The 14,996-nt window shown below is 34.4% G+C and overlaps 1 protein-coding gene across 11 annotated transcripts in view; it reads left to right on the forward strand.

Moving 5' to 3' along the window:
- LOC125670659 (rho GTPase-activating protein 44-like) overlaps positions 1 to 12,511 on the forward strand; it is a 40,949-nt gene extending 28,438 nt beyond the window's left edge. For 4 of the 11 annotated variants that reach the window (XM_048905958.2, XM_048905960.2, XM_048905959.2 and 1 more), the window contains 7 exons: positions 251 to 399; positions 2,839 to 2,913; positions 3,001 to 3,117; positions 3,283 to 3,362; positions 4,349 to 5,014; positions 6,307 to 6,484; positions 7,137 to 12,511. In XM_048905958.2, the coding sequence (XP_048761915.1) occupies positions 251 to 399; positions 2,839 to 2,913; positions 3,001 to 3,117; positions 3,283 to 3,362; positions 4,349 to 5,014; positions 6,307 to 6,484; positions 7,137 to 7,785 (1,914 nt within the window). In that variant the 3' untranslated portion in view covers positions 7,786 to 12,511. The remainder of the gene's footprint in view (positions 1 to 250; positions 400 to 2,838; positions 2,914 to 3,000; positions 3,118 to 3,282; positions 3,363 to 4,348; positions 5,015 to 6,306; positions 6,485 to 7,136) is intronic. The other 7 variants (XR_007368349.2, XM_048905961.2, XM_056161731.1 and 4 more) reach the window with 7 other exon arrangements.
- Positions 12,512 to 14,996: the final 2,485 nt, after the last annotated feature.

The raw sequence follows: 14,996 nt of genomic DNA on the forward strand, positions 1-14,996 counted from the left end.
GGCATTCTCATACTGAGGTATAATATGATATAATGCTTACCCAAGGTCACTAATTAAGGTCAACATTATAGAAATTCAAAAATTTTTGTGAGATGTTACTTTCTTGTGCAAGAATTGATGGCAGGGAAATATGAATGTGCTTCGCTTAGAGGTATTAGTCCCACATAGACAAATCTAGTTTATATTTGTATCTCAGAAACTAGGTATCATATGATCATCTAATGTTTTAACAAATTGATATGACTTGCAGAATGCTTTTGATGCCAATGTGATAGATATGGAGGAGTATGCACAAGATTTACACACTGTAGCAGGTTCTATGAAGCAATATCTCCGGGAATTACCTGAACCACTGCTTACAACACAACTCTACCCAGATTTCATTCAGGCTGCAAAGCTGTAAGTAAACAGACCAAGTCAAATTACCTTTCTTTTGAGAGAGCTTATTGTTGAACAGAAAATATACAGCAAAACTCTCAGTACAAACATGGATACAGCAAATATTTAAGGAAGTTTTTTCTAGGTCACTGATCTGTTGCAATTGGTCTGTGTCCATCGTTGTGTGTCAACAATTCAACATTTTTAACTTCTTGATAAGTACCATTCCAATTCTTTTCGAATTTGGTATGAAGCATCTTTGGGACAAGGGGGACATAAATGTAAATTTCAGGACTCCTACTTCCTGGCGCTGTAGGAGTAGAGCAAAAACTGACCAATGTTTAAAAATCTTCTTCGAAACTAAATTCATAGTCAAGTAGAGGTTCCGACTTCAGGGCAGGAGCAAATTTGGCATATGGTGTTTTGATGTATTTAGAATTTGAAGGACATCTACTTTAATGCTTTTGATGCTGGATTGAAATGAAATGGATATTTAGGGGGAGCAGGTAGACCTTTACCAAAATTGTAGTGTTTTGATCCCAGGGTACAGGTTTTGGTTCCAGGGTGGGACCAAAATTATTGTAGTGATTATTGTCTTTATAATTTGAAAGACTGCTTTGATTTTGCAGATTCTATAGAAAAAGTAAATGCATATCAAGGAAAAGCAGAAAGGGGTGTGCCAAAATTGTGAATTTTAATTCTGACACTAGAACAGGTCTAAAATAGTCATATAGTGTTATATGTAGGTATATTATGGAAAGTTTTCATCAGTAAAATAGTCATATAGTGTTATATGTAGGTATATTATGGAAAGTTTTCATCAGTAAAATAGTCATATAGTGTTATATGTAGGTATATTATGGAAAGTTGTCATCAGTAAAATAGTCGTATAGTGTTATATGTAGGTATATTATGGAAAGTTTTCATCAGTAAAATAGTCATATAGTGTTATATGTAGGTATATTATGGAAAGTTGTCATCAGTAAAATAGTCATATAGTGTTATATGTAGGTATATTATGGAAAGTTTTCATCAGTATGGGTACTTTTGGGAGCATTTTTGTTTGAAGAACATGTTTTGTTTTATTCTGCTATTTAACCCTAGGGGCTAGTGATACTTTTAAATAATACTCAGGTAACTGATAACGCCTGTGGGCCACTTGTTTATGGTAATGATTAGTTTTATTCCATAAACAAAGGTGAATATGCTTTGTAATTTGTCTCTGTTACACTGAATTCATTAAAAATTGTAATCATAATTTATGATACAGATATAGTGATTTACAGATATAATAAAATGATTTAATTATTGTTGTATCCTGGTCTCTGATTGGTCAAATTCCAATTGAGGAATGCAGGTTATTTTTGTAAACACTGGTTTGGTATTGGGACACAACTCCTTGACAACCAGATGCCAGAACTATTTTTTTCTCTCTCTAAATTTACATCGCAGCACTGTTTTCAGCCTTCTATGGAATAGAAAGTCAACGTGTACAATAAGATACTTCGGTTTGATACACATACTGTTTTCTCGTCAATTAGCATAGATCTACTTGTACGCAAATCACTGTTGTAAATCATCTTTCTCTGTATGATGGTCAAACGATAGATTAAAACAAAGATATTATATTCGAATTAATGATTTACTAAGTAAGCATTGTCCTGTTCATTTTGAAATACATTTCTCACTGGGGAAAAGGGGGGGGGGGATTGTTTCATTGCTTGATCCGCCTTCCATCAAAGCAAACAAAAAATCATATGTCACATTTTATCACATGACGTCAGTCACATTGCCATGTGGATATTGGATCACGATTTGTGACTTCTTTATACATATTTTCTTGTGTTGGATTTACTATTAGCGACAATGTAGCATGCAAGGGTAAGTTTTCATGTAGTAGAAATTTTCAGAGTTAAAATCTGCAAATTATTGTATTTTCTAATATTTGAAGACTTACTTTGGGTAGGCTTAAACAATGCAATTTCCTATATTTTCTCAATCTGTCAGAGATGAGCGACTTCAAAGTCGATCTCTAGAGGGCAGCGAAATACGCATTGCATGCATAGTCTACACATATTTTCTGTCATGACAAACTTCACCTTCGATACAATATTTTGATAAATAGGCTAGGTTCCGTAGAACTAAGATTAAAGATGGCAACCTTCACAGCTAAACGCTTTGTCATTGTTGCTAAGTGAATCATTACACGGCTCAGTTGAATTGTATTTTTCTGAGTTTATGTACATTTTGTTAAACGAAGGTTAGTATCTTTGTCTCCTACATTAAATTATAAGGAATGACTTTAATTCATACTTAGCAGATTATAAAGCGTAAACTGACCTAAACCAGGTTATACTCGTATAATTTGCCCCAGTCATTCCTTAAGTAAATCTACTCCAGCAATTCACTGTAACCAAGTATTGATGTACAGTGTATTTTCTATAATATTTTTATTTTTAGGCAGCCAGATCAAAGACTGCAGCATTTATGGACTGCAATTCACAAATTACCTGAACAAAATTACAATAATTTTAGGTGAGTGTTGGCATCAGACATGTATGTCAAACTTTCTGCAAGATTCATTTTGACAAACAGTGCAGATCATAATTTTTCTTTGTCCAGGTATTTAATCAAATTTTTGGCTAAGTTAGCTGAGAGATCAGATGAGAATAAGATGACTCCAAGCAACATAGCCATTGTCATAGGACCAAATCTGCTATGGTCAGAGGGCGACAATGGGTAAGAAGTTTAATGTGTATTACTATTTATCATTTTACACAGACTGCAATTTCAATCCCAAAGTGAAGACTAAAAAATTAACCTTCCATTTTTTTCTAATTTGCACCAGGCGTTTGACTGGTCAGTACTTTTTTCATCTCTCTATAAATGTATTTCTGTTTGCAGTCCAAACATGGTGACGAGTGGGACCATTAGTAACATGATAGAACTCTTCATCACACACTGTGATTGGTTCTTCCCAGAAGGTAAGCAACAATTTATAACATGCCATATGGATCTCATATATCCCTTTGTACGTAATTGACAGAATACAGTTAAACGTCCACAAAATCTGTGATTTATCTAAACTGCTATTGCATAGCTTAGAGAGTTCATCGATTAAAGTTTTGCCAGACTGCATCTACAACCAGTTGCTCAAGTTTGTGAGAATGATTGTTTTCAGATGCTGCTTACCCATTCACGTTCTACCAAACATTTACACCCCTGCCATGTCCCTCCCCGACACGTCGTTTCTCAGTGCCTCAGCGAACTCTTTCCTCCTCTTCTGGAAATGATTAGCTCTTTATTTAATTTTGTAGCGCTCTTGACTCCTTTATGAACCCCTTTCTTTGCTGGTTTTGTTTCAGTTGTATTTATTTATGCTCTTTAGCACAATTCAGCTTATGAATTATTTTCAACATATCATGTACTCTTATTTTTTTGTCCAAGTGTAGATCAGTGCAATAGACTTGAATGACAAGTCGCTAAAACTACCGTAATAACATGATTCACACTCAGGTGGGATGATTCTTGTGTTGCATAGGTCAAAAATCCCAGTATCTATTGTTCAGATAACAACATTATTGCTATTGATGGTATTATGCATTTTCTTCTAAAGCTGAATTTCAATTTCTCAATTTATGCATTCTTGTCTCGTATACATTATTCAATATCCAGGATCCAGTTGTACACTTGTTGAGTTTTTAACTGATAGTTATTTCTGAGTTATTACTAGTAAGTGTGGGTAAGGTGACAAGCGTTTGTGCAACTCATGCATATATAAGCATTAGGGTGTTTTATCAAGTACTTTTGATTTTCAGTACATATTTTGAATTCAATCCAAAAAAAAAAAAGGAAAAAAAAAGGCATGGCACAGAAGCAAGTGTATTATATGGGCATAAACATATATGTTTTTAAATAAGCATGAATATATATGAAGTTCTTGACAATGTTTGTGGATTTTTTGGTACAGCTGTTGACTTTCACCATACTACTCGTGGGACTGCTCCCCCCAAGTCTCCGGGGGTCAAGGAGTCACACACACCTGTCACTGCTACTGCCCTGCCTATAATCCAGGGCCCACAGCATGGGTCTGTAAGTCAGGCATGTGAATTGGCTTGTGTGACTGCAATGGGAGCCATATCCTCCCACATCAATTCTGCATCTGTATCTGAAGTTTCTAACGAGGGCCAGAAAACACCATCTCTGAGACCTGCCAGCATTTCAGACGAGGACAATACTTCCAGTTCTGAAGGTGAAGTAACACGACCACCGATTGGTCAGTTTGGGCGTGCCTCTTTCCGCCATAGTAGTGGTTTTCCTTCTAGTAATACTAACCTTGTACATACTCCTAAATTTAATGCTGATGAAGTGCAGGGAAGTCGAAGGAACTCTCAAAGGTGCCAGTCTGTGCCACCCCAGAGTGAGAATGCCAAAGATCTCCATAATGATGTCTATAACACTATGTTTGCTTTGCACTCACTGGGTGGGGACAAAAATGTATCTGACTATCGAACTAAAGTTAGAGAATTGTGGGATGGCCACATGCACAGACCAGCTTCTGCCGTTGTTAGAAAAAACAGCAATGTGGAGAGTGGAAGCAGGATAGCAGGAAAGCCCCGCCGCTGTGTCAGTCAAGGTTAGCTAACCTCTGTGATGTCCTGAGTACTTCATGTTCTGCTTATGGTTTAATTTTTGCCCGTCTGTTTGGTTTCTAAAATAGGTTTCCCCTTTTTAAGTTTTTGAAAAATGGAAAAAAAAAAAATTTGCATGGTGTGCTTTCTTGAGAAATTAATTCTAAAAACAGCATATTTTTATTTGAAGAGTCTGATATCAAATGTACAATGAAGAAGTAATAATTTTTGTATGAAATCTATAAATGGAAGAAAATATTTCTTTAGTGACATTGTTCTAATTGAATGCACTTGAAGTGTAAAATTGTTCAAACTAGATTTGCTCTCAAGTATGATTGAGCAATGTACTTAATGCTGCTTTTTATAAAGATTACATGTATAACATCTGTTTAGGCAGGGTACACTGTTTAGAGATACCAAAAGGAAAAAAATGCCAGATATTTATTTACTTTGCTGCCTCCTGCTATCCTTCTTTCCCTCTGCAGTAGAAGGTTTCTCTACATTGTTTTTCTTTCCATTATTTTCATTTTACACTGTGTTGTTGTGAGGTTCTTATTTGTATTCAGGTATGCTTTTCTAACAATATAGTGAATTAGTCAATGAAAAAAAAAATGCAGATATTAAAAATTATCAGTATATACCATTCATTTCAATTTTTCTTCACATTACTGCATGTAGTATTTAATGCAGACATAGTTATGACTTGTTCATATACATGCTTATGGATTTAGAGCACATTTAATTTTGAAGTGTGTGCTTCCCACTGGTTGTTGTGCAATATATGCATGTATATATATGTGTCATGATTATAAATATTTGTATTTTTTTTTGTCAGGCTTGCTGTCATATTTTATGTCTTTATTACATTCAGTTCAATGTGAGCATTGATGTAATGTGTGGATCCAGAGAGAGAAGGGGGTGTTTGTGTAAGAAACCCACTTATATGACAAAATATGTATCTGTATATTATTTGATACAATGTATTTTAAAGGAGTTAAAAAAAAACTAGACAGCTTGAATTAATTGGACTACTTGTAGCAAAACTTGTCCTCAGAAAATTTCTGGATCTGCTCACATGTATACACTTGAAATATTCCTATTGTCAGTATGCTTATGATGACACTGTACATATTGATGCGAGAATTTAGATATTTGATTATGTTTTATTCTATTATGAAAAAGTTTAAATGTGAATAATACATACATGTGAATTTGATGTACTGGTATATTACATTTCCACAAGGAAGATGTTATTTTCCCAATATAACAACATGAGATTGTATTTTCCTATCTCCAGAGGTTGAATTTGGAACCATGGCTGCTTTGACTGGGAACAAAGCGAGCAGTTCTGATTTGTCAGAGTTGGACCAGCCAGTGACCAATCAGGAAGTTCAGGAGTCTGCACACCCTGATACACCTGCAACTCCACCTCACCCGGTTCAGGTGGAGCACAGAATCATCAATGACACAGAATAGTGAGCATACTGATGTATCATGATTGTATAACATAGGTCAATACTACATGCAGACCATGGTGTACTGTGGTCAGGTTGTCTTGCTTTACTTTAAAAATTTCTTGTTTGTACATATTACATGAAAAATCCTTACCATAAATCTTTAGAGAGGTGTAAGAATTATGTAGCAAAAAAACCCCTTAGAATACATGTATAACATTCTTTCGAAGGTGTATCCTCAAAATAATGTGGTATAATTTATTTCTTGGGTAGGCCAATTTTGATGAATATACAGTACTGCTATGACAGTTTTACTAATACTAGATAATAAATGATTTGGGGTTTTGTTAATTCCAGGGCCTAATGCACAATAAATTAAAAAAACCCAGCAATATTCTGATTTTTGTCATGCCATACATCCCTTAGTCTCACTCAAAGATTTTCTAGAAGCTCTTAACTTTGGAAATACTTTTACTTCAGACTTTTTACTTATGCATTCCTTACAACAGTATGATTGATCAATATACAAGTACTTACCAAAGTGAAATAATGTCCAATACAAAAAAAAAAAAAAAGCCAAAAGCAGGGGAACACAATTCTTTAAATTTGTTGGATCAGTATTTAAATTTTTTTTTTATAGTGTTACTAATATCCTATGATTTGTCTTCTATAGTGCTGAAGTGACAAAAGTTCAGAAGAGAGTTCCTCGGAAACCAGCACCCCCACCCCCTGATAGGCCAAGTCTGCCTGAGCGACCCTACAGTATTGCTGTGACAGCTCAGGCCAGACCTCCTGTCCCTCAGTCACAGACGTGGCCACGACAGATGGAAGCTTCACCACTTGAGACAATGCCAAACCAGGAGCAGGGTAGACCTAAAACTCAACCGGACAAACCTGCTCCTCCAGAAAAACCTGTTGGGAATCCACAACGATCAGCAACAATGAGCGAGAGACATTCTCACCCTGATAGGCCATCTGTCCCTCCACCTGAGAGACCAAAAGTTCCTCCTCCTGCCATACCAAACCATCAACGATCAGCATCGACTGGAACACCCAATCAGTTTGGGCCTCCGCTCTCTTCTTTCCCCGACAATGACCAAGGTAGACTATCCACTAATTCTTATGAATCCCTAGATAAGCAAGGATCTGGTAATCTACTAACTCCTGATGGGCGACTTCAATCCTCGTCCAATGAGCATCTGTCTTCTAACCGCTTACATCAAGGTAGTGCAAAGCCTCAACGCCCCCAGCCCCCTGTTATACCACCCAAGGAACCTCCCAATCCTTCTGTAGCCACTCATGATGAGGAAACTCATTTGTAAACATTGTGATATTTTTAACACTGAGCCAGTGATCCCTCATGGCTGGCTTATGACATTTATATTTATCTGTTTATCACTCAAAAATACTAAATCCTTACTGCTTGCCTGTTCAGCATCACATATGTACAATGCTATGCACACTTCCCAGTATTAGCATTGCTGTACATCATTTACATAAATTATGATGTTCTGTATTGTGAAAATGTGCAGCTTTTAGGAGTACATTTCATGTAACTTCTTCAAAGATAGCAGTATTTTCACTTTTGACAAGATATTTTACTTATAGCAGAAAGCATATTGTGTATAATTTTTTAATGTTGTATGTGTCCAAAATATTTCAGTTGTCTTTTTTCTTCTTTAATGTATAACAATTATTCCATAGATTAAAGTGCCTGAAGCACATGAGTGAGAGAAAATATTATCTAGTAATCGAACCATTCAATGAACAGTTTAAAGGTCAAATTAGCACAGCAAGTTAGTAGACATGGTTATTGCACTACCTTTGCATTCTGGCAAGGGAGAGGGAGTGGCACTTTATTGTATTTATTGGCAAGACTTGAACATAGCAGCATGTAGTATGCATGAATCAATTCTAACATGCTTGCTTACTTGGTAATATTAAACTCAGTGAAGTTTAGAAATTTTAGGTATAGTGATAATAATTTTAGGTTGTATGATACCTACAATATGGTATCGTATAGGAGTTTACAATTTAGCTTTAGTTAATTTTTTTCTTTCTATGAATTATACATGTATATTTATTGTATATCCAAATGCTATATTATACTGTTTGCTCCTTTCTGCTGATATTTTGTAAGCAGTATATACAATGCATGGCTGCACATATTGAAATTATAAAAATATATGATCAAATATTTCCGTATCTTTAGAATGATACTTGACTGGATATAGGCAGATCATTTATGATATCATTGTACATGGTGACAAAAATTTTCATTACAGAACATCATAGTTGCCTACTAGTTTTGCAGGTCATAAGTTATTATGCAAGAATTCAAAATAATCAAAAATATTGATATATAGAATATTGTATGATGATTGTCTTCTTTTCTAGTATTTTTTGGCAAGATATGGGTTTAAGGTAAATAATGGTATATATTGGTTTGACTGAGACCACATACAGCTCCTCTTGTGTATTGAAACTATATCATTAAAAAGAGTATCAAAGAAATTAAACGAATGTAACAGCTACTAAAACATGTGATGCTACAAAGAAAATGCCAAAGACTGGTTTGGATCACAATGAATGTCTGCGAGTTACTTTGTTCAGAGAAGACGGTGTTAACCCTATACAGAAATTATACTATCTATACCATTGTTTTTTGTTAAAAGATTTATATGTTTTCCTAATGCATGTGCTAATGTAAACATTTCAATAATCATGATTTTCACTTGACAATTTATAGTTTTTACCACCATTCAAGAACACACTGCTAGTAAGTGTATTTGATGTACTGTATTGCATCTTTTCCTAAGCCAGTGGTTGATTAAGATAAAACCAAATACTGGTTGAAACTGTAACACAGCATGTGTCAATTGAACAAATTTCATGTGTCTTTCTGATATATTTCACAGTCAATTTGGAATGTTTTAAGTACAAAATCAGTATTGTCATTTTAAAACATTTTATCCTGTAGGGAGTAATTGCATGTATTTGGTCATCTTTCTACAAGTGCAAAAAGCATGTGATTATAGTTTTTTCCTTGAGTCTACAAATTGTTTACACAGTCAAATATTTATGGAAGACAAATTTCACTGGTTGCAGTCATTCACACCAACCATTGCTTTATCTATTTGCAATGCACACACACACACATATAATTATATGTGTGTGTGTTGTTCAGAGTGTAGCTGGACTACATTAAATGACTCATAGTTTATGTTTCCATGGATGGTATGTTCACCAAAGTAACTTTTAAGTATGCATATTGCTACCACCACAACTTTTAACAGCATTCTGCATTTGCTTACTTCCATGTTATTATTTTTGCTTTATTTTAAAAGCATTTATTTCTTAATTTATATGCATGAAAGTGTTTGTGTCAGCGAGCAACTAATTACTTCTAACACATTAAAATGTAATTGGAGCAACATCCAGACAACTTGGCTTGAAAAGAAATGTGAAGCAATTTTTTTTATACATGTAATTGAAAAAAATGTTGAAATGTGACATCTTATCCTAGAGATATGAAGCGAGAATATCCATCTATGAATGATAATTCTTGTGGCTAAGTTCTCTAGAAATAACTTGTCATGCAACATAACTGTTTTACTCTTATTAACATGTATTAAAAATTTGCTTGAAAAGAAGAAAATCTTCTTGTTTTTAAGGACAGAATTGCCAAGTTTTCAAATGCACTTATTTCATGTTTTGCAAACTGTTTAATTTAAATAATTTATTTTTGTAAGACATTTTTTGAAGTTAATTGCATGCTGTGTTTGATTTTGAGATTATTGTTGTGTTTATTGAATAATTTGCCTTATTTGCAGGTACGTGTTTAAACAAAACTGGTACCCTCTAAACCTGACTGACCTGCCTTCATTAACTGCATCTCGCTTTCATGCATTCCATGCATTTCTTGTTCTTTTTGTGGGCTTTCATTTTTAATGTTGTAATATTTGTTCAAATTATACAACAAACACACTGTATTTGGTAATTGTGTTTCAGATTGACTTTTTGCATACAGCAGTTGTCAGAAATTTGTTTTTTCTTTTTTTCTTTTTTTTTTTCTTCTTTTTTTTGTGTGTGAAATAATTGATCACTTGGAAAATGAATATGGACTGAATTCACAAATCCTAAGAAATATCTATTTCTTTTGGCATAATATTGAAAAAAATTGTAATAAACTAACAAGTTAGAATATAATATATATAAAATTTCTGGAGGGTTTTGAAAACCATGTTGTGAAGTGTACTAACTTCCACGTCTCATTAGCCTAAACTAATCCCTGTTCTAAGTGCTGGTACGTATATTTAATATCTAATTCTAGTAAGGTGGTCCTGAGATATGTCTGCCAATCAGGGTACATTGTATTCATTGTTACAGTTTTTCTAAAATGTACAAGTTTAGTGCAAAGAAAAGTGCTTCAATATTTTTATAGAGTTCTATGGATTTTCATGTATGGAATATGATTGAAATGGAGAACGTTTTGATCCAAAGACTGGTAGAAAACTCTTTCAAAAGAAGATGGGCAAAGAAGACAGACCAAATATATTCATACACACTTGTGGAGTAGACTGCATGGGTATTTAAATTCCACATCAATGTACCTGCATGTTTTGTAAAGCTCTGTTAAAAAAAGATGCCAGGCTTCATGCAGAAAATGTACAAAATCAACACAATATTTAAAGTTTAATTGAGTTTGTTTATGATAGATACTTTAACTGATCGGATAATTCATCAGATTTGGTCTCGAATACACCTGTATCAAGAATGTTTGAAATGAATTGTTTTGCGGCACTGAATGTATAAGTGTACTGATAGTGAGAGTACCTGAGATATCATATCTCGCTGCACATGTGGGTTCAACACCCTACAGGCAAGCGCCAGATTTACAATGACAGTACCAAACTACTGACAGTGTACTTCATCCCCAGATCGTAAAGGGGACTGTTATGACGTCTTGATACAATTTTAAACTATAAAAAATTAACTAAATATAATTATCTCAGAAATATTTTAGAAAATAAGTCCTGCAAAAAGTTGCACTGTAATTATCCATATAAAACTTATTGAAAAAGTAGACGATTATTTTAAAAAGAAATATTCCCAATACATTATATCTAATATATTAAATATTAAGAAAATTCAAACCATCAGTGCTTACACACTTGAGATTTACTACAAACGCTTTAATCAACTACGTTATGAGGACTTTTAGAAACTGCGCCAGAATAGATATACAGTTTGTTATGTGTTATATGGACTTGAAATTTTTTCATAACAAGAAGCATAATTTATGTGGGGAAAGTCTATTTTTTAAATTTAGGTTTGACTTAATTTTTTGGATTGCAAAGAGTAGAAGATTTCTATTTACCTCCATCAGTTAAGAAAATGGAAAATTGTATTCATTTTAATGCTTTTATTAGTACATGCATATTTTTAAAGGACATTAAATGCAACATCAATATATATAAAAAGTTATCAATTGATAAACTACATTGAAATACAAAATGGGCAATTTTTGCCAATTTGAGACAATTTTATATGCAATCTTGTCCTTCTGCGGGCATTGAACACAACTTCTTTGCCCATCTTCAAAATGTTTCCAGAATATTATACAAGAACAAAAGGAAATACTGATTGAAAGAAAGGTACAGAATAAACAGATTTTCAGATACCGTAGATAAGATATGAAGTAATATTGAAATATGATATTTGTATAATGTGAGTTGAATGATTATTTCCCCTTTGTCTCGCAAAATAGTTGTATGCAATATCTCATAAAGTTATTGTTTATAGGCATACATAATATATTCTTTGTACTGAAAATATTTTTTGTACTATGTATGTGTAATCAGAGACAGGTTTGTGTTAGAATGTTGCAACATGGTTCTGTTTGTGATATTTTCTTTGTACATGTATTACAGTGTAATTCATCACTGCTGATTATTGATTAGACCGAGAAAGTATGTAATTTTTTTTTTACTCTGGTCATTTTCACAAACTTACAGATGTGCATTTTAATAAATCTTTAAATACATACTCATTGAGTGATGATTTTTTTAATTAGAATTTTAAATAGCAAGAAGATTTACAGTGAAACTTATTTATATAAGGAAGAAGATTCACTGCAACGATGAACCTTAGGTTACAACAAAGTAAACTTTATTTCCCTAGAAAGTACTACAGTAGAACCCTCAAGAGTGAGCTCCATAGAATTAGGCTATAGAATCGATAAAAATCCAGATTTTTTAGTGGGGGGGGGGGGGGGGGTATGAAAAGGCAATTCAAATTAAATGCATGTGCAATTAAATTCTTGAATATCAGGAATTTCAATTCAATTCAAGTGACCTTGACCTTTTACAATGAATTTTGAAACCCAATAGAAACCTGGATCATTGAGTATGACAGCATGCCTGCTAGTGCCATACAGTATCAAAATACAATGCAATAATGACTTTGCAAACGCCAAATTCTTTGAATATTTATATAACCTGTTCCAGATCTTAAGGTAGCCTATTGCCCCAAAATTTTATTTAATGGCTCGTAAAAATACCTTGTGAAGTATGATTTCACCATTGAAAGAGTACGGGATACAAGCTTTCAATCATTTTTTGTGATTTTTTTTTAAATGATGGAAAAGGTTTTATTTGCAAATAAATAATTTTGTACAGTCTAAATTTTGCTGTGATTTGATGCATGATATCAATATCAAATAAAACATGGTTGAAAAACTCAAATAGACACTCTTAATCTTTTAAATAAAGTAAATTTTTGAAAATTGAAAACGTTATTTGTTAAAGGGACTGATTCACGATTTGCCCTAAATTTTGGTTTTCACTTTTAATGATCAAAAGCTACTGTCGATGTGTTTAAAAGGTTTCACAAAAAAATTAAGGTTATACATTATCACAGAAGCTAATTTCAGAGAGTATATTATTATGCCCCCCTTCAAAGAAGAGGGGCATATTGCTTTGCACCTGTCTGTCGGTCGGTTGGTAGACCACATGTTGTCCGCTCAATATCTTGAGAACCATTCACTTTATCGTAATATTTCATATGTGGGTTGGTTATGAGAAGTAGAGGACCCCTATTGTTTTTCAGGTCAAGGGTCAATCTGTCCACTTAATAACTTGAGAACTCTTTGCTTGACAGACATCAAACTTGGTACACTGGTACATCCTAAGAAGTAGATGACCCCTATTGATTTTGAGTCGCATGGTCAAGGGTCAAACTGCACATAGGAATATACTGACCACTCAATGTCTACAGAAACCTTTGCTTGACAGACATCAAACTTGGTACACTGGTATATCTCTAGAGAAGATGACCCCTAATGATTTTGAGGTCACATGGTCAAGGGTCAAACTGGACATAGGAATATACTGTCTGTTCAATATCTTGAGAACCCTTTGCTTGACAGCCATCAAACTTGGTACACTGGTACATCTTCAGGAGAAGATGACCCCTATTGATTTTGAGGTCACATGGTCAAGGGTCAAACTGGACATTAGAATATACTGTCGGCTCAATATCTTGAGAACCATTTGCTTGACGGACATCAAACTTGGTACACTGGTACATTTTCAGGAGAAGATTACCCCAATTGATTTTGAGGTCACATGGTCAAGGGTCAAACTGGACATTAGAATATACTGTCAGCTCAATATCTTGAGAACCATTTGCTTGACGGACATCAAACTTAGTACACTGGTACATCTTCAGGAGAAGATGACCCTTATTGATTTTTAGGTCACATGGTCAAAGGTTAAACTAGACATAGTAATATATTGTCCCCTATATTTTAAGAATTATTTGCTTGATTGACACCAAACTTGGTACACTGATACAGCATAGGAAGTTGATGACCCCTATTGATTTTTATGTCGCATGGTCAATCCAATCTGGACATAGGAAGATATTGTCTGCACAATATTTTGAATTGATGATACTACTATCAATTAAATGATGTGTGTGTATAATCCTTTTCAATTTTGCACCATTGGGGGGGGGGAGGGGGGGTGTATGTGTTTTACAAACATCTCTTGTTATACTGGAATCGGGTTGTCTGTCCGTCCGTCCGTCTGTAGACGCAATGGTTACCGGGCTCTAAAGCGTTATCCTTTCCACCTACAGTCACCATATCATACATATGGGCTGCCCATGGGACGAAGATGTTCCCTATCGATTTTGGGGTCTAAAGGTCAAGCGCACAGGACATTGAAGTAGCAGTATGGTTTCCGGGCTCTAAAGTGTTATTCTTTCCACCTACTGTCACTATATCATACATATGGACTACCCATGGGACGAAGATGTTCCCTATCAATTTTGGGGTCCAAAGGTCAAACGCACTGGACATCAAAGTAGCAATATAGTTTCCAGGCTCTAAAGCATAATCCTTTCCACCTACAGTCACCATATCATACATATGGACTACCCATCGGACGAAGATGTTCCCTATCGATTTTGGGGTCAAAAGGTCAAGCACACTCCTAGATAAGAGACTACCCTAGGTTTTATCATGCCC

This window comes from Ostrea edulis, chromosome 4 (assembly GCF_947568905.1).
Source record: "Ostrea edulis chromosome 4, xbOstEdul1.1, whole genome shotgun sequence".
NCBI classification, from domain to species: domain Eukaryota; kingdom Metazoa; phylum Mollusca; class Bivalvia; order Ostreida; family Ostreidae; genus Ostrea; species Ostrea edulis.